The sequence below is a fragment of the Gobius niger genome (genome assembly GCF_951799975.1).
Source record: "Gobius niger genome assembly, chromosome: 20".
Taxonomy (NCBI): domain Eukaryota; kingdom Metazoa; phylum Chordata; class Actinopteri; order Gobiiformes; family Gobiidae; genus Gobius; species Gobius niger.
In genome coordinates, this window is record NC_136871.1 from 16,054,168 (window position 1) to 16,077,761 (window position 23,594).

At 39.9% G+C, this 23,594-nt stretch overlaps 1 protein-coding gene across 1 annotated transcript; it reads right to left on the minus strand.

The window, feature by feature from the left end:
* Positions 1 to 346: 346 nt before the first annotated feature.
* On the minus strand, positions 347 to 22,792 carry dnah1 (dynein, axonemal, heavy chain 1; the record flags this gene model as incomplete). The annotated part of the gene is made up of 73 exons (XM_079578432.1): positions 347 to 478; positions 877 to 1,111; positions 1,229 to 1,435; positions 1,745 to 1,889; positions 2,060 to 2,190; positions 2,300 to 2,470; positions 2,640 to 2,816; positions 2,900 to 3,079; positions 3,159 to 3,329; positions 3,679 to 3,810; positions 4,981 to 5,139; positions 5,220 to 5,364; positions 5,438 to 5,634; positions 5,712 to 5,863; positions 5,949 to 6,144; positions 6,240 to 6,465; positions 6,562 to 6,722; positions 6,789 to 6,938; positions 7,107 to 7,226; positions 7,335 to 7,460; positions 7,526 to 7,657; positions 7,724 to 7,915; positions 7,997 to 8,164; positions 8,240 to 8,431; positions 8,512 to 8,697; positions 8,787 to 8,897; positions 8,983 to 9,174; positions 9,273 to 9,444; positions 9,558 to 9,766; positions 9,834 to 9,969; positions 10,193 to 10,389; positions 10,732 to 10,962; positions 11,042 to 11,214; positions 11,383 to 11,556; positions 11,639 to 11,796; positions 11,892 to 12,052; positions 12,161 to 12,301; positions 12,866 to 12,970; positions 13,047 to 13,205; positions 13,299 to 13,418; positions 13,759 to 13,953; positions 14,018 to 14,195; positions 14,286 to 14,440; positions 14,514 to 14,605; positions 14,686 to 14,872; positions 14,941 to 15,027; positions 15,117 to 15,266; positions 15,336 to 15,449; positions 15,537 to 15,642; positions 15,740 to 15,928; positions 16,013 to 16,126; positions 16,302 to 16,465; positions 16,534 to 16,674; positions 16,756 to 16,935; positions 17,024 to 17,129; positions 17,399 to 17,520; positions 17,617 to 17,781; positions 17,876 to 18,088; positions 18,332 to 18,585; positions 18,675 to 18,873; positions 19,016 to 19,171; positions 19,360 to 19,501; positions 19,601 to 19,683; positions 19,763 to 19,882; positions 19,972 to 20,197; positions 20,272 to 20,465; positions 20,698 to 20,848; positions 20,954 to 21,252; positions 21,540 to 21,751; positions 21,841 to 22,001; positions 22,100 to 22,355; positions 22,475 to 22,594; positions 22,663 to 22,792. Coding segments are annotated over 73 exons (11,973 nt in total), but the record flags the coding sequence as incomplete, so codon positions are not given.
* Positions 22,793 to 23,594: the final 802 nt, after the last annotated feature.

Genomic DNA, 23,594 nt, shown 5'->3' on the forward strand with positions numbered 1-23,594 from the left:
GTCTAATTCCATATCTCATTTAAAAATAAATCGATATGTCTTAAGTATAGAAATATCCTCCAGCTCTATATTGGGCACGACTCAACAAATGTCTCACTAAAAGCACTTGTATATGTTTCATTACAGTCAAAAGCTTTATTACAGTCCAACAAAAGAGCGACAAGGTTATTATATTATTAGATATTACCCATAAAGCTGTGACGACTCAGCACCTCGTATGTAACCGTGTTCAATGAGTAAATATCAGAAGAAAAAATGAACTGCAAATAACTCTACATTTTACTTTTTTCTCGCATGCTGTAGGAGAAAGTATAGTGTCCGGATCAGGCGTTACATTCCAAAGTGTGGTCAAACATTCAGTAATCTAAGGCGCAGATGAGGGCCACTCCTTGTTTGATCCAGTGCCTCTGTGTCCGCTCAGTAGGCAGCTCCACAGACATGACATAGTTGGTTGAATGTCCCGTCGTAGAAAGAGTTCCTATAGGGCAGATACGGGACGACAGTCACGAAACATGACTTCAAACATTCCTTTGCACATTTCAGTCTTGATCCCTGCACTGAATCAATGTTTTCCAAGCACTTTAACCTGCAATCATGAGGTGTTGCTGTGTGCAGAGGGTGGAAAATACAGAGCTGCACTTTGAGTAGCTTAGTGTAATGGGACACTCGCTAAAGTCTATTTTCAGGGAGTTATAAAACCACTAAAGAAGATATGCACAAACACATAACGTGAGCACTGTCGACACCTACTTTTCACACACGGAAAAGCATTGATCTCGAAGTTAATATTGCATTATTGCCTGACTTTTTCCTGTGCTGTGGAAACTTAACATTCATGACACTTTACTCCCATGTGGTGAGGTGTTTTGTACAAACCAGCACGTGTGAGGGTCTTGTAGATGGGGCACACATAGATGCCTGAGGTTGGTGCTGTGCGGTTGGGCTTTGGTATAAGCCAGAAGATAGCCATTTCGGTGTAAAGCTCTTTGGGCCTGGACTGTGCGAGCAGACCCGCCTTACGATCCCAGCGAGCCCCCTCCAAGAATAGACCGTGGATGTAGCAGCCTGTGTCCGGCTTCTCTTTTATCTCTGGTACAGATTTGGGTATTACCTATGGCACACGGCGTCGCAAAATGGGACAAAAACCTTTATCAGACAACACTCAATGTAGTGGGAGAATTACACATGTTTTGTCCACATTGCTTTGATGCACTTCTATGACGCTGACCTCAAAATCAAATCCAATGGTGTCAATGGAGGTGCTGGAGCGGCGGGCGTAATTCTGGAGTGTTCCGGTGAGAAAGGCTTGGGGGAAGAAGAACCCGCTAATCCAGAAAACAGGTGGAATGCCATCAGTGATCCACCTCTGCAGGAAACTGATCCTCTGAAGCAGGTCTGTCACCCAAGAGGCCAGAGGCTTCAGAGAGGGGTATGCCTGAGGGGCAAGTTATGCGTTATTAGAAAGCAAACCATTCACAACATTCACTCAGCAGGGCACAGTAGCCATCCAATAAATCATGTAAAATAAATAGGTATTATGATTCTGTTTTGGTAATAATGCCCTCAATTATATCTACTTTAACACATTCACATAGTTTAAAAAAAAGTAAAGAAGTCAATCAGCCTATTACAAGTCCCTTACTGACTAATTTAAAGAAGTGATTACATTATGTTTAACTTCATATTCCTGCGATATTTAGATTAATGTCTGAAAACTGCAGTAGTAAATGTTGATGACTGGTACCTTGGCGTTCCACATATCAGGCACAGTGTTGTTGAACAGGCTGTTGGCCATAAGCTCCAGTTCTGATGACATCACCACTAAACCCTTGAGGGCCTTGACAATATCTCTGAGGCTCTTAGAGATGACTTCAAGCAGCTTGTTATATCTGAAGGAGGCAGACAGTAGAGAGCAATTCATTAAGTATTAATGACTCTATGTCTGATATAGAGGTGGATTAAGCTACTGATATTTGAAGCCACCAACGCTGACAGAAATCCCAGCATGTATGTTGAATTTGCAGAGAAAGACATTTGATTACAATGAACTCGATCTTACCGAATAACCTCCTGGATGAGCACAGTGTTCATGGATTCCTCATACTGGACAGGATACTTCGCCATCACCTCATTTACACTGAAGGCCGGAGGGATCTTTTCCACAATCCCAGTCACAATGTCCTCTACGATCTGTCGAACACAGAGGAGTAAAAATCATAGCGCTGACGTATTATAACAGTATGAAAACACAGGCATTGTTTTCCATGTTTGTGTTATCTGAGGAACAGTATCTTTGCACCTCTTCTCGGGTTTTGTCTCCAGCAGAAGAAGCTCTGGGCTGGAGCCGAACCACTGTCCCCAATAGGGTAAAAGTTTCATTCTGGGCAAAGCTGATGTTGGCGTTGTCATGGAGACCAAATATCTCGGGAGTGTCATTGATAGGCAGGGCGCTAATGTATGCCAAGTAACCCTGTGTTACAAAACACATTATCATACAGATGAAGGATGACAAAACAAAAATATATGTATTCAATTATTGGATCGGTGAAGTGCAGCAAAGAAAGAAAATATATTATATTAATCTAGTGTACCACAAATAGATGTTTTAGGCTTTACGCATTTCAGTATCTTTTCTCTACCTTAACATCCAGACTCGTGTCAATCTGCCGATACACTCCTGAAGGAGAGTAGATATGATCGGCTTCAAGCACATCAGGACAATAGAAATCCTCCAGTATACTAAGCAGACAGCGCCGGTCCCAGTCATCTGTCACCCTGCCGCCATAGTTAATCTCCCCAGCCGTGTACTTCAGTACCTTCACAGGTCGGACAAAAACAGGGCAAGATAAATGCAAGGGAGTTCATACATTATACATTGTTCTTGTACTTTTTCTCAAACCTTGTAAGGAACAGTCTGGTATTCATCCAGGAACATTTTTAGTTGGCTGATGCAAATATTCAAGTCTCCATCTGTAAACTCATAAGGAATGTTGAATCCTAATGCGCCAAACTTTCTTCTCTCCAACGCAATCCCGTGAAACAAAGTCAGTGACAGGAGCAAAGGCTTCAACAGATTTATCTGTAAGAACGAGGTATAGAGAATTCACTGTCACTAGTCTACCGGTAAGTAAAGATATATTTCAGGAACCTGGCTCGACCTGAGAGGAGGAGTTGATGAAGTCATTGGTGAGCTTTGAATACGTTCTCTGGAGGTTGGCTTTGATTCCCTTCGGGGGCTCAATGGTCATCTTGGAACCATTTTGGAGAATAGAGACAGGAAACTTGTTGCTGGGAAGACTTGTTAGCCACAAACGGAAGTCCTTGTGCACCTGTTTGAAACAATGGGCAGACCAGTGATTTTAGCCCCTCTAATGCATGAAGGAAGGTCTTGTTTTGATTACAAGTGGTTCTCAACAGTGGATCAGGATCCAAAATCTGCCCCAGAACCATTTACTGAATTGTAAGCCTTTACCAAAAATGAAGTCTCATAACCGTTGCTTGTATCTAGATACATTTAATGAAATAATGCATCTTGATATTATATCTATAGCAAATAGCAATTCAATGTAGTTTTTTTTTCTTCTTAATTATAGCAATTATTTTCTATTTGGGTCACAAAGCTACAATGGTTGAGAACCACTGTTGCAGTAATTTGTGTTGGGTTGTTTATGGTCTGACCTTTCCCGGGTCGATATGTTCAATCAGTCTCTCTAGTGAGGGCATCCAGCTGGGAGCGAGGTGACAGTTCTGGAAGAAGACCCAGTGGCCTTTCTTCATAGCAGCGTGCATCATTGTCTCAGCCCAGGGGCCCTGAATCCACACCAAAGCCCACATAAGCAACATGTACAGAAACAACAGACTGGAGGCAGAGGTACAGAGTCACAGCAACGGGCTCGATTCCCAGACCATGTGGGACCTTTCTGTGTGGAGGATGAATGTGTCACTGTATTTCCCGTGTTTAACCCAAAATATACAGTGCACAACACGGCAATCTTTCAGCTAGATACTCCTGGCACTGCACCTGGGCCAAGATTTGGAGAGGGGTCCTGGGTCACTCAAACAACAAATAAGCAAATGGGGATGAAAAAGAGAAGTCTGACTTAAAATTAACATTATATAAACATTAACTAATTAATTGCGAGAAAAGCAATGAGTTGCGTGGATGGCCCAGTGAGTTTCACCCAATAAAGCCAACAGGTCAAAAATCCTTTAATTTTATTTATTAAACCAGGAAAGTCCCACTGAGATTAAGAATCTCTTTTTCAGGGGAGTCCTGGCCCCAGAGGGGAACCTACTGTACATGTTTTAGTAGTAGTAGTAGGGGAAACTGGAGTACTTGGAGGAAACACAGAACACACAGAAAGGCCCCGTCCAGGTGGGAAACGAACCCAGGAACTTTTTGCTCTGAAGCACAAGCGCTAACCGCTGCGCCACCATACCGCTCAAAAAATACATTTAAAAAATAGCAAAAAAGGAGAAGAAGAAAAACAATGGGAAATGATTGGAAGCCATAAAGAAGAAAGGTTTTATGGGGCCGTTAAAGCCATCAGTCCTTTGTAAACCGGAACTGCAATCATACTATGGTGACGCCCCCTGTTTGACCCTGTTTTCTTAAATTGAAAGTAACATAGTAAATACAAAGTGCACAAAAGAAGCGTTTAAGTAAAATGTTATAAGAAAAATGTACTATTTGTCAGTAGTTCTTTGTTACAGAAAAAGAAACAGATGCCATTAGTGCACAGAAAAAGCATGTGAGGTCGAGTTATGAAAATGCTGATTTATGCAATGTCTTGGAAGAGTAGATGAGAAGAATAAAAGCAATTGCCAAATGATAAGCAGGAATCAGTGGACACACTGTCACTAAGGCTGTACATATTACTGGATTATTCCTGGACTATTAATACAGTTATGTGTAAAAAGCCCAGCCCAAAAGGACAATATTTTTAATTGTGTTAAAATAAAACAATTCAGTTGTGTGACCTGTCCTTGGCCGAGGGAGATAGCGCTCATCTTCTTGGAGAACTGCATCACATCAGCAAACTTATACAGGTCCGCTGCAGGGTCAGTGCCTGGCGACAGCACGAAGATGAGAGGAGTGATGTGGGAAGACTCTTTGAAGACCTCAGATAAATCCGATGTCTAATGGAGAAAGTTATTATTATTATTATTAAAATATAATCTATTAGGTGCAGGGCCTTCAACATTAAGAGCTATGATACCTGGGGTTCTATGAATCGCTGACCCAGTTGAGCAGCTACAAAGTCCTGTAAGCCTTGAACAAGACAATCAGCCCTTAAACAGCGCAACACCAAAAGCTTCTGAAATGAGTCCAAATTTGTGTCCCATTCTCCAGGTAGGGGCTCCCTGTTGTCCAAAAAATAAAAGTTTTGTGAACTGAATTTCATACAGGTGTTTGCATGTCAGCATAGTCAGTAACCTGTGTGGTTGGTTGCTGTCAAAAATCAGCCTAAATCCCTGAAGGTGTTCAGCGAAAGTCTTTGCCAGTTTGCCGAAGTTCTCCAGATTACTCAGGCCCAAGATGTCCTGCCAAGTCCGTTCTGATAACCAACTCACAGCAGGATTAGGAAGCTCTTTTACTGGCATTCCTCCAGATAACAGAAACCGCCATTCAACCTGACACAACAAGAAATAAAATTCAACTTAAACAGCATAAATAATGTTTAGAAAAATGTAACAAATGGGGCACTTGCCATGTCGATTTGTTTCCTATTCATCAGGATGCGTGCACACAAAAGGAAGGCGAACATAAGCTTGTGCTTCTCAAACAAGCTGCGGCACACATTGCTGTACAGGCTGAAGGTGAAATATTCATTGATGTTGATGATTCTCTGTTTTATATCATCTGAAGAGCACATAACAGAAATAATGGAGCCATCACTGCAAGTGCATTTTGCATAAGGTACTAGCTCCCAGAAAATGGTCTCTACCTGCTTTCTTTGAGTTTGCGATGGCAGACACAAAGATACCAAGGAACCACTCCAGAGAATACTGATACATCGGGTCTACACTGGAGAGGTCAGAAACACAGAAGAACAGGATCTGGGTCCGCACTGCTACAGGAACATACTCCAGACGAGTTGCATCAATTTCACGCTCTGTTTTTTCGGCAGCCATCACTTTCGCCTTTCAGGGAAGATACCATAAAAAATATATAAAAAAGGTATTTAATGAATATGTTATGTACAATGGAGTCATGTCCTGTGTCTTTTAGTTATGACCTTAATCTCTCCAGCTTTGATTTTGGAAGCTCCCAAAACTTGAATAAGTTCTTCATTGTCCACTGGGTTTCCCTCTGTGGAGCTGAGTCGCAACAGAATCTCATCCTCAATTGCTTTAAGGTCCTGCTTCATTTGAGCATTACTAACTATTAGCTGATTTTTGGCTTCTTCCAAGTCTGCACACTCTTTAGCCACAACTTGACCAAGCAACTGGTCTTGAAGTCCGCTGGTTTGGCGGGAAAAACATAGGTAGAGCTTTTGTTAGTTGGATACTGAGTGTGAAAGTGTAGACGCTTTGTGATTTAGAGAGTACAGTAAATACCTAGGTGATAAGGTGAAATTTATTAATGTGACTTTGGTGGAGACTTCTGGTGAGTAGTGTGGGTTTGGGAGCTTTGTAGTAATATACATTCTGAAGTTTTCATGATATGGGATAACTGAATCACCAAGCTTCAGCATCGTGCTGCCTGATTGCTTAAAGGTCTGAAGAAAAACACAGTGATGGCACAAATCACACAAAACAAGTAAATGGTGACTATGGGTCAGTACCTGCTGTAACAAAACAGGCTCCAAAGCAGGATCAAGTTCCTCCCCTACATTCTCCAACAGGGCGGGTTTGCCAAAACGGATCGCATTCTCTAGGCTACGTAGGAAATCATTGTCACTAAGTTTCACAACCTCAAGTCCGTTTTCACGTTCCTGGGGGGCAAAAAGTAAAAAAGGATCAAATACATAGCAACTACTTATACGTAGTGTACGGCTTCAAACTGAATCTGCAGCTCAGAATGACCATAAACATGAGTTGGTGAAGTGTTGAAACATTTGATATTTGTTGTTAATACTTACACATATTACAACAACTCTTACCAAGTTTTTAATCCACTTATTGGCCTGTCCTTGTGGATCAATAAAAAGACACCACCGTAAAGAGTACTGGGAAATCACCCCATTCTCAGCTGAAAGGTTGTCCTTAGGCAATCCTGCAATCTGAACTCATTATAGAGGACATGAAGAAATTAATTGGCAGGGCTAAACAAAAACTATTGTGCAGCCACTTAATTATCTAAGGGACAAAATAGACTTGTATGTCCTGACCTGCCATGAGCGAATCTTTACAGGGTCTCCAAGAGTGTTAATCAGATTGGGTTCACTAGTATGAGGAACATTTAACTGCTTGAAACTGTGAAGCCACTCCTCTGCCATAGCAGCCCTATACTCCCCCTGCAAAACACTTTCATGATTAAGAGCAATTGTAATGACACATGCCAATTGGAGTCGTCACTTACAGTAAAAGGTCCCAAGTACGCGACATATCCAGCAGACAGTAGCACATCTCCCGTCACATTATTGACCATGTAATCCAGGTTTTGAACTGTTTCTTTCCAACGCACCTTCTCATCAGCCAGTCCTCCTATGAGCTGAGAAGAAAAAATGTTCAACATTAAAAAGTTGTCATTAACTCTTTTCTAGTCTGAAACACTTACCTTATCTGCACGAACGAGGCGCTTTTCACATAAATCATACTGATACTCCAATTCATTTTTCTTTGCTACACGGTCTTCATACTTGGCCTGTAAACTGGCAATGCCACCCTCTACTGCCGCTAGCTTTGCTTTTGCATCATCCAATATTTGTTGGGTCACAGCTAAGTCATCCCTGGCTCCTTGAAGAGCTTGCTATAGAAATATAAAGACAAAACAAACCACGTAATAGACAATTGGGGAACAGGACCCCCGAAAAATAAAACACGTTTTTACCCTTTTAGGTTCGACTGCCTTTGCCACAAAATGGTACACATACATTGCTCTTGCCCACTGGCAAATGGACGTGCAGGCTTTGGACACTTTGGCAATAGCAGCTGGTTGAAATTCCTCATTGTCCATGTATGGCTGAATCTGCTGTATCGCAGAATCTGGAATGTTGTCCTTTAAAGACAGAAAAGATTTACACAAAGAACAGACAAAATGTGGCCAATACATCATATTTTGCATAATTACCACCTTGTCATAATTAAAGAGACCTTCCAGAAATTTACCAGGGTCTTTGAGCAGACCCTTTCCAGGTTCCCAGTAGTCATCAACCTTAGTGCCTGGCTTCTCCCCAGGTACCTTCTTGGGTTTAATGCCCTTCATGATACATACTGCGTCAATAACCAGCTTCACCCCTGGAGGAGGACGCTGTAAAGCTCGCACCTATCAAACACGTATAATGTCAATAATATACAACAATAACACAGCACAGCACAAGAAATAATCAATTTGAAGTGTCTGACCTCAGTAACATCATTTTTGTTCAGTGACTTAAGGCTTGTGAGAGCTGCATCCAGGGCTGGTAAAGCCTCATCCAAGTCTCTCTGGGCGTCAGCAGCAATAGCCTCTGCTATTTGGGCTTTCTTTGAGGCTTTAGTTTCTTCTTCTTGTACTGATTTACGAGTCTCTTCGGCAATTATTGTGTCTTTCTAAAAACAAACAACTGTACAGTACATACAGTATACTGCAAACATACAATTCAAATGCAAAAATACTGTGGAAGTTTTTTTTTTCATACTCTGATTGACTCCATGGTGATCTCAGTTTCTCGAGCAGCCTCCTCCAAAGACGGACGCCTTTTTTCCAGCTCTTCCTGCATCTTACTCACATCCTCTGCTGTGCTAAGAAGCTTTAAAAAGACAAATTGATATAACACCAAATAAAACCACACCAAATGGTAAATAAATCAGTGGAAAATTATTTTTAATGCTTGCCTTGTCTAGACCCGTTTTCATGCGTTGTCGTGCATTGCTTAGTTCATTCTTTTTACGTGAGGTAAGTTTTGAGAAAATATTGAGCAATTCTAGATAGCTTTTGGGTGTTACATAGTTGTATCGTGAAAGCTCAGCTTTGAACTGATCACATTTCCTGGCTACCATCTGGTGGATATTCACACACATCATTGTCTAGATAAAAATGTAAAAGGACGTGGGTCATGCATAATGTACATTCATGTAATGTATGTGATTGAACAATGTGAATGTAATTGTGTGTAGCCAGTTACCAATCCTCTAAGTGTTTCACCACTGGCTTCTAGTTCAGGCATCTCATTCAAAAATGTTGAAGCCACGGCTTGAAGAGCCTCCTCTGGCCAAGCACTGAACCAGTCAATAGTGCAGCATGTGACCAGTGAAGGAAACTGCCTCAGTCGAGCACGGAATACTTCACCAATAGGACTAAAACAAATGATCAAAATAACCCAATTATAGCTTTGATATGAAATGGAAACAAAATGAAGCAGTGGAAATACATAAATTATTTCTAAAAACAAAAATAGCTTTTGGCTCACCTCATGCACAATACTGTATGAATATTGCTGCGGACTCTCTTGAGATATGCAGCCATAAGATTGGCCTTTGTTGGCTGCTGGCCCAGGTCTAGAACCACAGGCTTCATTGTATTAAGAATTCGTTCTTCCTCATCGGATGCGTACAGATTGGGAACATCTCCAGAGTTTAAAATGTTATTAATATCTTCCAGGAAAGACTCACTTTGTATCTAAGTAAAACAATACTGATCAGTGGTTTGTAGATTTGGGGAATTGTTTATACTGTATTTCACTTACCTGTGTATCTACAAAGAGGAAAGTGATTGACTGGTTTTGGAGACCAGCCTTTAGCATGATACCTTTTAGATCTTCCCTCCACTCTGGCAGTCCATAGTTTTTGGACAATTCAATCTGAAAACACTCATAGTCTGATCTGAAAATGGAGGTGAAAATACTATCAGCCAAATAATTGTACCGCAGCTACAGTCTTTACAATAACCTTGCTAAAAAAAATCTATTCTGAATATTAGCTAATTCACAAGCTAATGTGGCTGCCTTTTTAAACTTAATAGTGTGACATACAAAGTAAGCTTCTTTTTGTTTTAGAAGGTTCTTTGCCATTTATCCACTTACAACAAATTGAAGCAATGACTTACATGTGGGAGGCCAGTTTGGTCAAGGACTGCCGACCGCTGCCCCCTACGCCCAGCAGAAGAGCATTGCCTAAAGGCTGGCGCAGGATACGGCTGATACGACACACATGTTCTATGGCATCCATAAAAAGCACAAGTTTCATCTTTGCTTTGCTGGTTTGATTATAATCATCCATGTACCCCTCGATCGCTTTCACCAACTGAAAAATATCAAAAACATAAACACACAATTTAGTTAATTTCACTATACACTACAGTTTAATCAAAGACTTAAAACCAAATGTCACAAATGTTTTAAGGGTTTAAATGGTGATATCCAACAAATAAGTTCATCACTATGGAAACTAACTAATCAATAATAGAGAAGCATAAATAGGGACCAAATGTCCAAAACACAAGTGGTTTGCTAGAATGTGTTCTTTGCAACTGAAAATATTAAACAGTTGTAAAGTCTATCAAATTTAAAGAAGGTCAACTAAGAAAATAGCTGTTCAAACACATATCTGTCAGAAACCTCAACAATGTGTATTTCAAAAACGCACCATGTCCTTGTCCTCAATTAGTGCATACACTTTCACATCAGCTCCAGGAATCATAAAGTCTCCATATATAACAGGCTGGCATGTCACAACTTCTTCAAATGTGGATCCAAATTCCTGGATACAATCTTTCAATAGTGCACTAAACCATTCTCTGTCCTCAAAACAGACGAGGCGGTCCTGAAAAACCCGGCAGCTTTCATGGTACCACAACTGCAGCAGCTGTGATTGCTCCTGCGACAACATATACAAGATTTTAGCTTTTTAATAACAGCAAATCAACTGTTTAGCCTGCACATTTTTAGTTTACTACCTGAACAGAGCCCGCATTAGCCATGAGCATACCCTGGAAAACCTTAGACAGGTCTCTGAGGTTGAAAGTATAATGAGATTTTGCTGGAGTTGGGAGAAGTTGAGAAGTAATAGTAGAGTACACTCGAATAGTGGCATCGACAAGAGCCCCATTCAGTGGCAGGATTGCTGGACCTGAAGAAAAGAGTCAAACCGATGATGTGCTGTTTCGAATATTCTGATTACTAAAATATGAGAATATCCTGGAATACTTTGTATTTTCTGTTCTTGGGCCTTTGGCCCCATAAACCTCAGTAACTTTCTGCCTCTATAAAACCACATAGCCTAAATCGTGATCCTTACCCAGCCAACTGCCAAGAATTGTGGTAAAAATGTGCTTCTTGCTGCCATCATCCATTTCAGTGAAAGATAAATAGTTGAAGTGCCGAGTAAATCGTGGAGTGAGAGGATTTCGGCCTCCACCAGGAGGCCCCATTGCACAAGCAACATTTATGTCCACCAAGTGTCTAAACGCGCCTGTAAAAGGACAATATAGAACTTTCAAATGCTGTATTTTGAAATGGTCACAAGGCCACAATGCAAAACATATAAACAGTACCTATTTGCTTTCTATCATACCAGCCCCCATGGTCCATCCACTGTCTGAGTAGCTCAATCGGAGGTTGAGCTCCATATGTTTCTAACATTGGCATGTTTAGGTCATCAATGAAAAAGATGAAATACTTTCCCTTTGGAGGCCCAAACACATTTTTGCGTCTGACAGAGAAACATATGTGAATAATATGCTTCATAATTGACGCTATAAATTTACTGTTTACACTGTTGGACAAAGATGTGATGGTCCAGTATACCTTTTATCTAGTTTACTGTCGATGTAATCTTGAGTCTGGTTAGCTGAAGTACGAGCAGAGAACATGAGGAAGTGAGTAATGTAGTCCGCTGACATGTTTTTGAGTAGTTTGTCTGACATAGTGAGGGTCTTCCCCGTTCCAGTTGGGCCAATACATAGGACCTTGAGCACACATAACTCAAACATCAATTTCTTGTAGTTTATAAAAAACAAAAAACAAAAATAATATATAGTATATTTATAAAAATACTAATAATTATAATAACTTACTGGCTTCTTGTTATTTAAAAGCATGTCAAGTAGAAATGTCATTCTCACAGTATCAAGAGTGGGGACAATAATGTCTGCATACTTGGTTTCTGCTTTAATGACAACAGTTGGTGCATCTTGCATCCAGCTGATCCACTGAACCTAAACAGAAAGAAAAGAACAAGTGGTGACACAATCCACAACATTTTAAAGGGGGGGGGGTATTATGCAAAATCGACTTTTTCAAGCTTTACACCATGTTATTATGTCATTCCCTCATTAAAAACATGCCTGAAGTGTTGCCTTGGCACATTCACATATTTTTGAGTAATCTGTAAAAACTCTGATGGCAGCCATTTTAGGGATAGGTTTGCCTGAGTCCTCCTAGGAACGCCCCCACCTCCTGGAGACGCCTCCGAGCTTCCGTCACCAGCCGAGTAACCAGTAACCAACCACTGCTCCTCAGCAGAACCCCCTCCCCACTGATGCCACAGACAGCGTGTGGAGGGGGCGTGTCGGAAAGTGTCAGAGGTTCTTAAAGAGACAGAGGCCTATTTCAAGACATTCACTACAGCCATTTTGAGAGAGCAATTTTATACAAGGCAGTTATTCTAATTTACTGCATTTACAGACCGACAGAAGGTTTCATCATGATTGTAGTGTGCTATAGACTGGTGCTATGTGATTGAAAAAAGCATAATACCCCCTCTTTAAATGTTTGCGTACTTTGCTTTTGTTTGGATCATCATCGTCGTCGTCAAAGTTACTTATTCCACCATCGACGAGCTTGTAGTCATAAACCAAACCGTCCGTTGGAAAACATAACTCAATCTGGGAGAAAACATCGACATAATTAGGATATTTTAAGCTATTTCTTAATAGACATTTTATATGAATCATGTCTCACTTTCTCTTTACTCATTTTCCCTCTGAGCCAGTTGCTGAAGTGCTGGCAGCTTGTTGCGTCTCCAGTGGCTCCAACACTCCACACCAGAGAGAAGAAAAACCAGGGCTCAATAACTTCTTTAAGCCGTTCCACTTTAGACTGCGGTGGCGGTCGTTCACTCTTTTATAATAACATATTGTCAAAATTTTAAACTAGATACATACAATTAATAATAAAACAGTAAATGCTATTTTCTTTTTTTTTTATGCAGACCTCTTTAGGCTGGAACGGGTCGAAGAAGCAGTCCATGAGTTTAAGAAGACTACACGTCAGGTTGCTGTCAAGAGATGTGATCACCTCTTTAACATGCCCACGAACAAATGCTATGGAGTCCTGCATAAATGAACAAAATCACAGACATGTGTTAACACTGAATATTATGGAACAAACTGTGAATCTCATAGCACAATTGACAGTGTTAAGGACATCGGGTGGGGGGTGGGGGGGGGGAAGCAACAGTTCTGTACTCTCATATAGATGAGTTAGACATAAGTTGTGTTTGTTGTTTTAACAACTCTTGTAATTGGTTGGGGACATAACAAGTGAATTCAATATGCAACAAATTTGTAAAGGACAATGAAATTAAAAATCTCAATTTGGCCGTAAGATTACTTTGGCAATTATGCTATGTGGCAAAAGGAATTTAGATAATATATATATGGATGTATTTCACCTTGAGAAACCTGGAGAACAAAGAAGTAAGGTGGTCTGAATATGGTTTTATTGCCTCAGGAATCTGATTCAGCCAGCATTCAGTAAAAGGGGTGAGGCCCAGAATGCTTGGCTCCAGATAGACCATTCCACAGCGGGACACAGTGGCTGGTGAGGCAACTGCCAAGTCCTGCACCTCAAACATCATGGTCATAACCTGCAAATTCACAGTTGCTCTCATGAACAGAACCACGTGAAGGGAAACATGTATTCAAACTTACATCTGTGAGCTTGATAATCTCTCCTGAGCTTAGACACAGCTTTTTGTTGTCATCAAGCACTGTGTTCATGTTCTCAATCCACACAGCATCTACAGGACCATCAAACATGTACCACCTTTTCTCTTGGTCCATGGATGTAGTCCCTCCACGGACAAGAGCTGACAGGATTCCATCTGTCCTGCATTGCATAACAAAAAAACAACATTCTACATAGAGATTTTATTTCCTGAGCAGGTATGGGAGTCATGTACTGCTGCAGTCATCCTACCATTCATGTGTGAGCAGGTCATACTCTCCATAAAGCTGTCCCATGGTGATGGACTTGGGATTGAGAACAAATATCTGAACAGCCTCATACTCCCCTCCACTTACAGAAGCCTGTCCTTTCAGAGCTGTTATGGCAGCACCCAACACCTCATAACACTAACAAACAAAAAATAAATGTGTCAGAAAAGTCTTTACAAACTAATTCAAATTACAAACTGACTGCACTTACCTTAGTTTTACCCGATCCCGAAGTGCCCACAAGCATAAGACCATGCCTCACTACTGTAGTCTCATATAGTTGAATACATTTATGAATAAATCCTGAAACCAAATAAGCAATTTATCCATTGACTTTAACCTAGGCACATTGGATTATGAATTCCTTTTAGTGAGACACAAACCATCAACATCTTTTAGGTTCATCTCAGAACAGACCCTGCGCATGGATTGCTCCAGTGTGCCATAATTGATCGGTTCTTGTTTTGTCTCGGGAAATAGATCAGACACAATCCCGTTGAAAAGCTTCAAGTCATCTTGAAGAAACTTTGGAACGTTGACGTCTTTAATTGCCCGCAGACAGATTAAGTCCTTCGGAAAAGCAGAGAAGTTAGAGTATGTTGAGGTGATGCCTTAAATATAAGACAATTACAGCTTACCTCTTTCATCTCAGGATGTTCTCTTTTCAGGTTTCCAGCAGCTGAGATCACAGTTTTTACAGCTCTCATGCCAAAGTCATAATGATCCTAAAAGAGCCAAAATGAATATTACAATTAAGCAAATTTAAGCATCCTAGTATTGTATTATATTGTAAATTAAAGTGAAAAAGTCATACCTGAGAACTAAGTTGTTCAGAGGAAAGCTTAAAAGTAGAGGTGATCTTCTTTGAGAGGATTTTGGCATCACTAAAGCCAAATGAGTATAGGGAAATCTCAGCAATCATGGCATAATTAGGCACCATCATAGCCACAGGACGGAACAAAGCCTAAATAAAACGGCATCAAAAGTGTATTATACAACTCTAGATTTCCTGGATGTTGAAGACACTGTATACCTTTAGATTGTCTGGCAGCTCTGTGCGACCAGCATAACCAGGATTCATTGTAATAAACACAGCACAGGAGGGAACAAGCGTGATTTCCGTTCCCTCGAATTCAAAGCGTTCAACCTGAAAGCAGTTATTAGTTTATTAGCGATACAATTTAGCAATGAAAATCTTTGTAATGTTTAATTAAAATTTAGAAATGGGATTTACTCTTTGCTGTTGTGCTTTTTGTATTGTGGTTATCTGTTGTGCCACTACAGACAGCACTTCGACATCGATACGATTAAATTCATCAAAGCATGCCCAAGCCCCAGAACTACAAACAAATGAATAAAAACAGCAGATAAAAATGTAATACTGTATGTATGTGGAAAAGTTTTGTGTTTTTTTTTTTAGAACTTTGCTGTTTTAACCTTGCAAGTCCCTTTAAGAATTTGCCCATAGCCTTGAAGTCCAGCTGATCTGAACAGTTGAACACCACCGTCTGAATCGCCAAGGCCTTTCCGAGATCTTTAGTAGTCTCTGTCTTTCCTGTACCAGCTGGACCAGCAGGAGCCCCACCAAATTTCAGATGGAGAGCCCCTGTCAGGGTTAGGTAGCACCTACAACAGCACAGACAAAAAAATAATAACATTTAAACTCAGTTTTATCTAGGAAAGTTTGACAGTGAAAAATGTCCTGCTCACCTGTCAGTAAGGGGGGTGATAACCAGCCGACCAGAGTTACCAAGATACTCATATCCGTACAAGAACTCTGCATTCACAACACGGATGTACAAGTCATCCTTTGCCCAGTAGTATCTTCAGGGATAAGACAATGGATTAACAAATTAAAAGGGCAATTAACAACCTCAGACCTTGATATAATACTATTTTCTCATGTTTCTTTTTTTAAAACATTGTGTAAATTACAATATTTTACAAAAATGCACTTAGTACTTTGTACGAAACTCTCATTTGATGAAAAAAAAAGTACCTGAGCTGACTGATCCATTCAAAGTCATTAACACTTGAGACCTCCTGCTGGACAAGTTCAGCGGCAACATCTTTAGCGTGGACCTCTATGACGATGAGGGCCGACAGAATAGCTCTCTGCATTCTGGACAAATTTCCTCTGACTAGCTGGACTAAGTTACCGAGCTTTAAAGACACATGTGGTGAAGTAGTGAAAGTGACATGAGAACATTGCATATGCTATAATAACACACCTGTGTTTGCAGCTGAGGAAAAAGATGACTCGCCAAGTCTCCCTTCTCTATAGCTTCAGATACCTCTGCAGTCCAGAAAACCTGGCAACCGGCTATAACAACTTGACCAGGCCATGACAACACCCAATCCTCACGAGCTTGCTAAAGTGACAAAATGTGTTATTTGAAATTAAATTCCAGCAGCAGCAGTAAAAGTACACAAGAAAAGGAAAAGTGGCAAACCTCATAGTAGACTTTTAATGAGCGGTCAATATTATCTCTTACTGTAGCCTTCATTGTTTTCTCTACATTTCTGAGCCAGTCCTCCACATTTCCAGAAGGCTGAACAGACTGGAAAAGCTTAACTTCTTCCCCTTCTCCAGAGTACATGTCTGTAATTTGTAAATCAGGTTGAAATTGAAGCTGAAAAGAAAAAAAAGAGAACTTTTTACCCACAATTCATTTGATAAAATTGTCAACCATCATGTCTTGAAAAAGTTGAATCTCAAACCCGTGCGATGTTTTCAAAGCATTTGCGCAAATGTGGTTGAACAGCAGTGGGATCTTTGGTCTGAGACAAAATTTCAAGCAGCTCATCATCAGACAGAAAGTAAAACCTAAAAACAGAAATTTCACAACTGCAGCAATGTGGAGCAATGCTATGACAGAAAACAGATGAAACTCATCAAATTAGTTCAGACAGATCTGTAAGGTCAGAATGGCAAAGTTGAAATGATTTGGATTCATAAAGGAAGACCAAGCAGGAGATTTAGGAACGAAGTCAAGAGGGCATGAAGTTGTATGAAAAGGATGAGGTCAGAGACATATTCTCTTTCACTCAGAAGGCAAAATAAACAAAAACAAAGTTGCTAAAAAGGGGTGACACCTTGGGAAGGCACGTCGCTTTGTCTCCAAGTACTCAATCAGACCTTTCTGCACTTGTTCTAGGAGAGCATTTGACTTCTTCAGAGTAGACAAAAGGCGCGAATCTGGGCACAACTCGATAATCTTCAAAAAAAAGAAGAAAATAATGTAGTATTTTCCTTACACTAGCAACACAAAGTACCCCAGTCTGTATTTTTACACTCAAATGTAAGTTCTGACCTTGCGGTTATTGTTTGCCTTTTTCATTACATCTCTCCACATTTTATCCATTTGCTGGTATCGTTGTGCTTCGGCTGGCAGCTGCTGATTTATATCTGGGGAGCTGAAAATGGGCTCAAGGTAAAGCCATGACCGCTGGCATGTCAGCCATTCTTCAAGAACATCCTACAAAAGTCAAAAGGGGGCAGCAGCACATTATAAAACTCAGTGGTAATGCTGCAGTACATTTCTATCTGCAATGAAATAGAATGTTTTGTACTTGAGTCATTTTCAGTTTGCTCTCCCAGTTGACGATGTTACTTTCAAAGGCTTTTTTAAACGGTGAGAATGCCATGCTCTGGGTCATGACGATGTGGTCGTCGATCAGTTGTGAAGCTTCATCTGGACTTTTGAGAATGTAGGTGCCTGTGTTCTTGTATGGCATCACATCGAAGACCACAGCTGACCACTCATCTTTCATTTTGTTAAGAGCCTAAATGAGAATGAGAATCTTAAGAATACTGTTGTGAAAGATCAAAATAACCCACAATGCTTAACCATGCACAATGTTACAATATTTGTAAATAGGATTAACTGTATACATGATAAAGCCCATGCTGATATAAAGGTCATGCACTTATATACATATTACATATTTGTAATTCTAAACAGAACCCATAACAGTTTGTACTCAGAGTAAAAACTGCATACTCTCTACAAAAAATACAATGTGTACCTGTTCAATGGTGTGCTCCTTGCCTGCCACCTCGGCCACCTGTGCGACTTCATCGGCATAGTTTTGCAAACCCATCTCAAGGCAGCCTGAAAAGGTCAAATTGGGATGGAATTTGACCTTCATTTGGATACGCTCTGAAAGCATCTCCCAATGGCGACTTCTCAGGCCTAGGTTTTTTAATCCTTGAATGAGTGGAATATGAGGCCGGAAGTCCTCAATCCTGCTACGAACCAAGGCTGCCATCATGTGACATCCTGTCACAAAGAGGATACAAAAATAAAATCATCTATCTGTTCAGCTGATGATATACATTTTTGGCCCGCTGTTGTGTTTTTATTTTCACCCGAATTATCTTTGAATTGTTTGACACATTTGTGGATGGTCTTGTGAGTCTCTGTGACATCGTGTTCAAGTTGTTCAGAATTGATAGAGCTTAGTGGGTCATTGAGCCAGCGCTCCTGCCAGGAAATCCAGTTGGAGGTAGCCGTCCACAGGTCTTCAAAAGGCTGGAATTCCTTAACCAGGTTATGAAGACGATCATACTAGAAAACACAAGCACTTTGATTAGATAAGTTTGACACATAACGCAGTGATAAACAGGGTATTTGAATGTTGTTTAAAGATTGCTGATTAACTCTTGTGACTGACTATATCATTTTGTAAGTTTCTTAAGGTTCTACTTACTTTTGTCGGTGGCAGCCCAAATAGACGGTCTCTGCTGTTATGGGATTGGGCCATGGCCTGACAGTCCTTCAGCTGTTTTCTTGTATGTTTTACCTTATTGGCCATTTCGTGAGCATGATCTATGTTAGAAACCCCCGCAAACCCAGCAACCACCATCTACATTCACAAAAGCTCAGTCAAGTCTACAATATCAAATAACAATAAAAGCAAGTATAACGTTTTTTATGTAACTGTGGAGTGAGTAGGTAGTGAACCAATACACAGCATTTTGATAATAGTGTAGCAAAGTGATGTACAAGTGCAATATATATATATACATATATATATATATAATTTGAACATACTTGCAGCGAGTCAATTTCTTCCCTCAAGTTGTTCTCTCCACTTTGGTGGATTTTGTGGAATTGCTCCACTTCGTCTTTGTGTTGGGATGTCGTTTTTTCTATTTGTCTGAAAATCTTTTGAGGCCATCCAACTGCAGCCCACCTGTATACACAAGAAGCAGCTGAAATACTGTATAGTCTAAATGTGGCTGTCTTGTGTTTTGAGATCCAAAGTAAGTAATCATCTAATTATTTTTCTTACTTATTTTTGAAATCCTCATCTGGTAGAATGTAACAGAAATCATCCAAGACATCATATTCTGCTAACGTCTTTTTAAGTCGTTCCTGTTTAAAAATAATTAAGACCACAATAGCAATTCTTACATTATAAAAAATATATATTCAGTTTTCCATATGGTCATACTTTATATATTCTTAGCTGCTCTGGAATTTGCTTCATCCACTCTCTTATTTCAGATAGTTCCTCGATTGTATCTGGCTTTTCGCAAAGTTTTCTGTTCATGATGATGCATTCCTCACAGAACTAGACACACAAATGAATACAGAATTTCGTAGTCTCATACTCCATGTAATACATGTAAATACATTTCATAAATTAAACACATCACATACATAATCAATCTGTTTACGGAGCCTTTGAGCAAGCTGGTCCTGCAGAGACTTGGCCAAAGCTTTTCGTTTGTTGCACAATGCCTGACGTACAGCCTCTACCTGAACAGTAAATGGGCCAATATTAATCAAAGCTGGCAGTGTTTGTTCAAGCCTCTCCTTTTCTTTCAAATGTTGCTCCACTTCTTTTTTCACTGCCTGTGATGTCAGCTCTGTTTGAGTACAAGATCTGAATGCAAAATACAGAAAGAAATTAGGAATCTACTGAACAATGACTATAAACAATCATTCTCTTTTACTTACTTGAGCAGTGTTTCTATGTCTTGATTATTGAGTTCCAAGTATTTGACATATTCAGCTGCATAAGCCCTCATAGGTATAGCCGCCTGGGAGAGAGCCATGTGGATCCTCTTTCTTTGCTCGTTTACTTCTGGTTCCATCAAATTCACTGACCCAAGTACAATTTCTCCACCAAAGAAGAGATTTGCCATCACAAACTGTAACATAAATAAATACATTTAAAAAAAGTTAATTAAATCGATTAAGGATGCTGAATAATTGTCTGAGCCACATCAAAATAATATTTTTCAACTGAGATTATAAATTTCCCATTCAGAGACCCTTCTGTGTTTAGAAAAGCGTGGAATGCCCAGGCGAAAACGACTGCCAAGCCAATCTGCCAGTAGGACTTTTCTTTTTAGGTTTAGGATCTGAATATATTTTGTTTACCTTTTCTATTTGTGGCACGCTGTGTGTTGCTAAAATTCCTTCATCAAATAACTTAACAAGTGATGAGGGAAAAATCTCAAGAGGAGTGTTATAATGAACCCCAGTTTGGTCCAGGACCAAGTCCATCAAGAACAAAGTGTTCTTTTTCGGCCTAAGGGAATAAGAAAAAATTAAATACATCAACACAAATGAACACAAGAAAGCATTAACGTTGCTGTATACATAAATACAGAGTCAATTTGAGCTTTGACCTTACTTGTAATGGCTCGTAATGAGGTCTTTTCCCCACACCAGCTCTGCAGAACAACTCAGGGTAGTATGACAGGCATCCATAATTTGCTGAGTAAGATTAGCCAGAGAGTTCTGCACTAGATAGCGCAGGGCGTCTTCCATGTGGTAGCGTACAACATTCATCAATTTCCTCAGTTTGGATAACTTGTATATTTCCCAAGAGAACTCATTCACATTGTAGGTGCCTTGACCAATATCTTGTAAAGGAGTAAGGATGACTTCAGTCACGGAATTTATCCATGTCTCTCTAAGATAAAAGTTCACCTGTAAATGAGAAATAAACAAATTGTTAGTTCCCTTATCCTAATTTGTACCCAGTTAAGACAGAACTTTGCAGGTTGCAAAGCCATCTAAAAAGACACTCTACTCCATGTCTTGGTACATGTTTTACATGTATACAGATAGAGGGTATGCAGATAGAGTTCCACCATACAGAGTCAAATGAGTGGCAAGACTGCATTGTTATTCTTTGATTTGATCGTTGAGAGTTCTGTTTAGAATGAAAAGGCATATGCATACCCTCTATACATTGTTTTTCATTGTTACAATACCTGACTGTGAATGTTAGTCTGTGTGGTTTCAAACTCCACAAGCTGAAGTGGTTTGATCTCAGAACTATGAAACAGTTGCATGTTTGCAACTTTGTTGCACTCCGACCATACATTAGACAATATAAAAAACACCTCTGACTGTGTAAAAAGTGAGCAGAAAACTAGTTTGGCTCTCATTTCCTCATAAACAAAAGCGGGGGCTGGAACGAATTCTATGAAAAAGAAGAAAAACGTATTGGTTGTACATAATTAAGTCACACATTAGCAAGTATACAATCACTGAACAATTGATTTTTTTCACCTTTTTTGGGGATGGGGAGGTGTTCTTTCTTTGGTATGATAATTTGAGAAAACTGTTCCTCTGGTTGGTTCATCACTACTTCATCAAAATGTATGCGGATCATGGTCCTGCTATAGTCCAATTTTATCTCCTCTTCCAGTTTGTTAACACAGTCATTCAAACTAAATCATAAAAAGCAACATAATTGCAACACTAATGCAGTACATTTCACCAATAACATATTCTTGATGTTGATCATGTATTTGAGTCATCTACTTACTTATTTAGTGTAAGACCAGGGGTTGTAAGAGCATACTTCTTTATGTGTTGGAGACTACAGGTGTCAATAGATGGCTTTCGCTTCCCAATAGACATGCAGTCAATAGACAGATGGTAATGACTAAGGGCTTCGGTACTCTCCCTCAAATGTTGGGCGCTCTTGATGCGCTGCACAAAGACGCGGGGGTCTTCTGCATTAAATAACAATCGGATTCTTGGTACCCAGTATCTTCCTCCTGTAACATACGACTTTCCTCCTTGGCAAAGAGGATGGGAGGAAATTAAGCCTGTAAGTCTATGAAGTGAAAACTATATATTTTTTAACACATACCAGTTAACATTGTTTTCTTTTATTGTTCATTGAGGCTAGTATTACCTTTTTTTTCAGTTGCATCTTTAAAATGAACTTTTTCTACGAGGTACAGAGATGTTTCTTTGTCGTAGTCAAGAACTCCAACCAAGTGCCACTGGTACTCATGGGTTAGAGCACCTGAATCTTTCATTAAAAAGATAACTTTTAATAATAAAAGTCTTAACAAGAGTGTCATTGCCAATTCTGCCTACCAAAAGAAATTTTGACTTCTGTTGGCAAGAAGGCTCTTCCTGGAATTGGCTTCTGATCACACGATCCTTCAGAAATCCCAAGAGAAAGCCAGTCATCGGGAGATCGACAATCAAAGTCCTCATTGTCAAAAATCTGAGACAAGAAAAAGTTCAAATAGCATAGTCAACAAAGCACTGTATAGTTGATTTAATAACTATAAACTAAATACTTGCTGTTAAATCTTACCTCCAGCGGGAGGTAGGGTGACACAGAAAGAACACGATTATTATTGTTTCCCATGCACATCGGTACAAGGGTATCAGAGTCAATATTGTTTTCTTCCAGGAGCTGTTCAAGGTTTAACTGTGAAAATTCCCTTCGGCGCCTATTTGGTTGGAGGACATCACATTTTATATTAACATAATTTTTACATAAACAAGACATCACAAACACTGAAGTAGTTCCAAAGCTCTGTTAAAATTAGACTAGGAATAATGCACAATTATGACAAACCTTTCTATCTCTAATTTCCGTGGAATTTTTCCAGAAAAGGTTTGGTACTGCATCTGAACTTTAGGTAAGTCTCCATCAGAGCAGAAGTAAAAGGTTCTTTGCTGAGAAGTGCATTTATCATGATTCCTCTTTGATTTAACTTCTTAAAGCAGAGCACATTCAGATGAAACAAACAATACAAGTTACAAATAATGTTGCCAAGTCATGTGATTTCACCTGCTGTTGGTAGTTTGACAGGATGACCCTACAAAATATTGAATCTGAAGATAATTATCACATCATTCACATTACATGCAATTCTGATCAAATTGTAATATACCTGCAAAGCTAAGGGAGATATGACGTCTGAATACAAGCCTCTCTGTTCAAATATCGGATATCTGAATAACTGATGGTAACATGAAGTGGAAGACGAAGCCTCATTGGAGCTGTTGGGAGG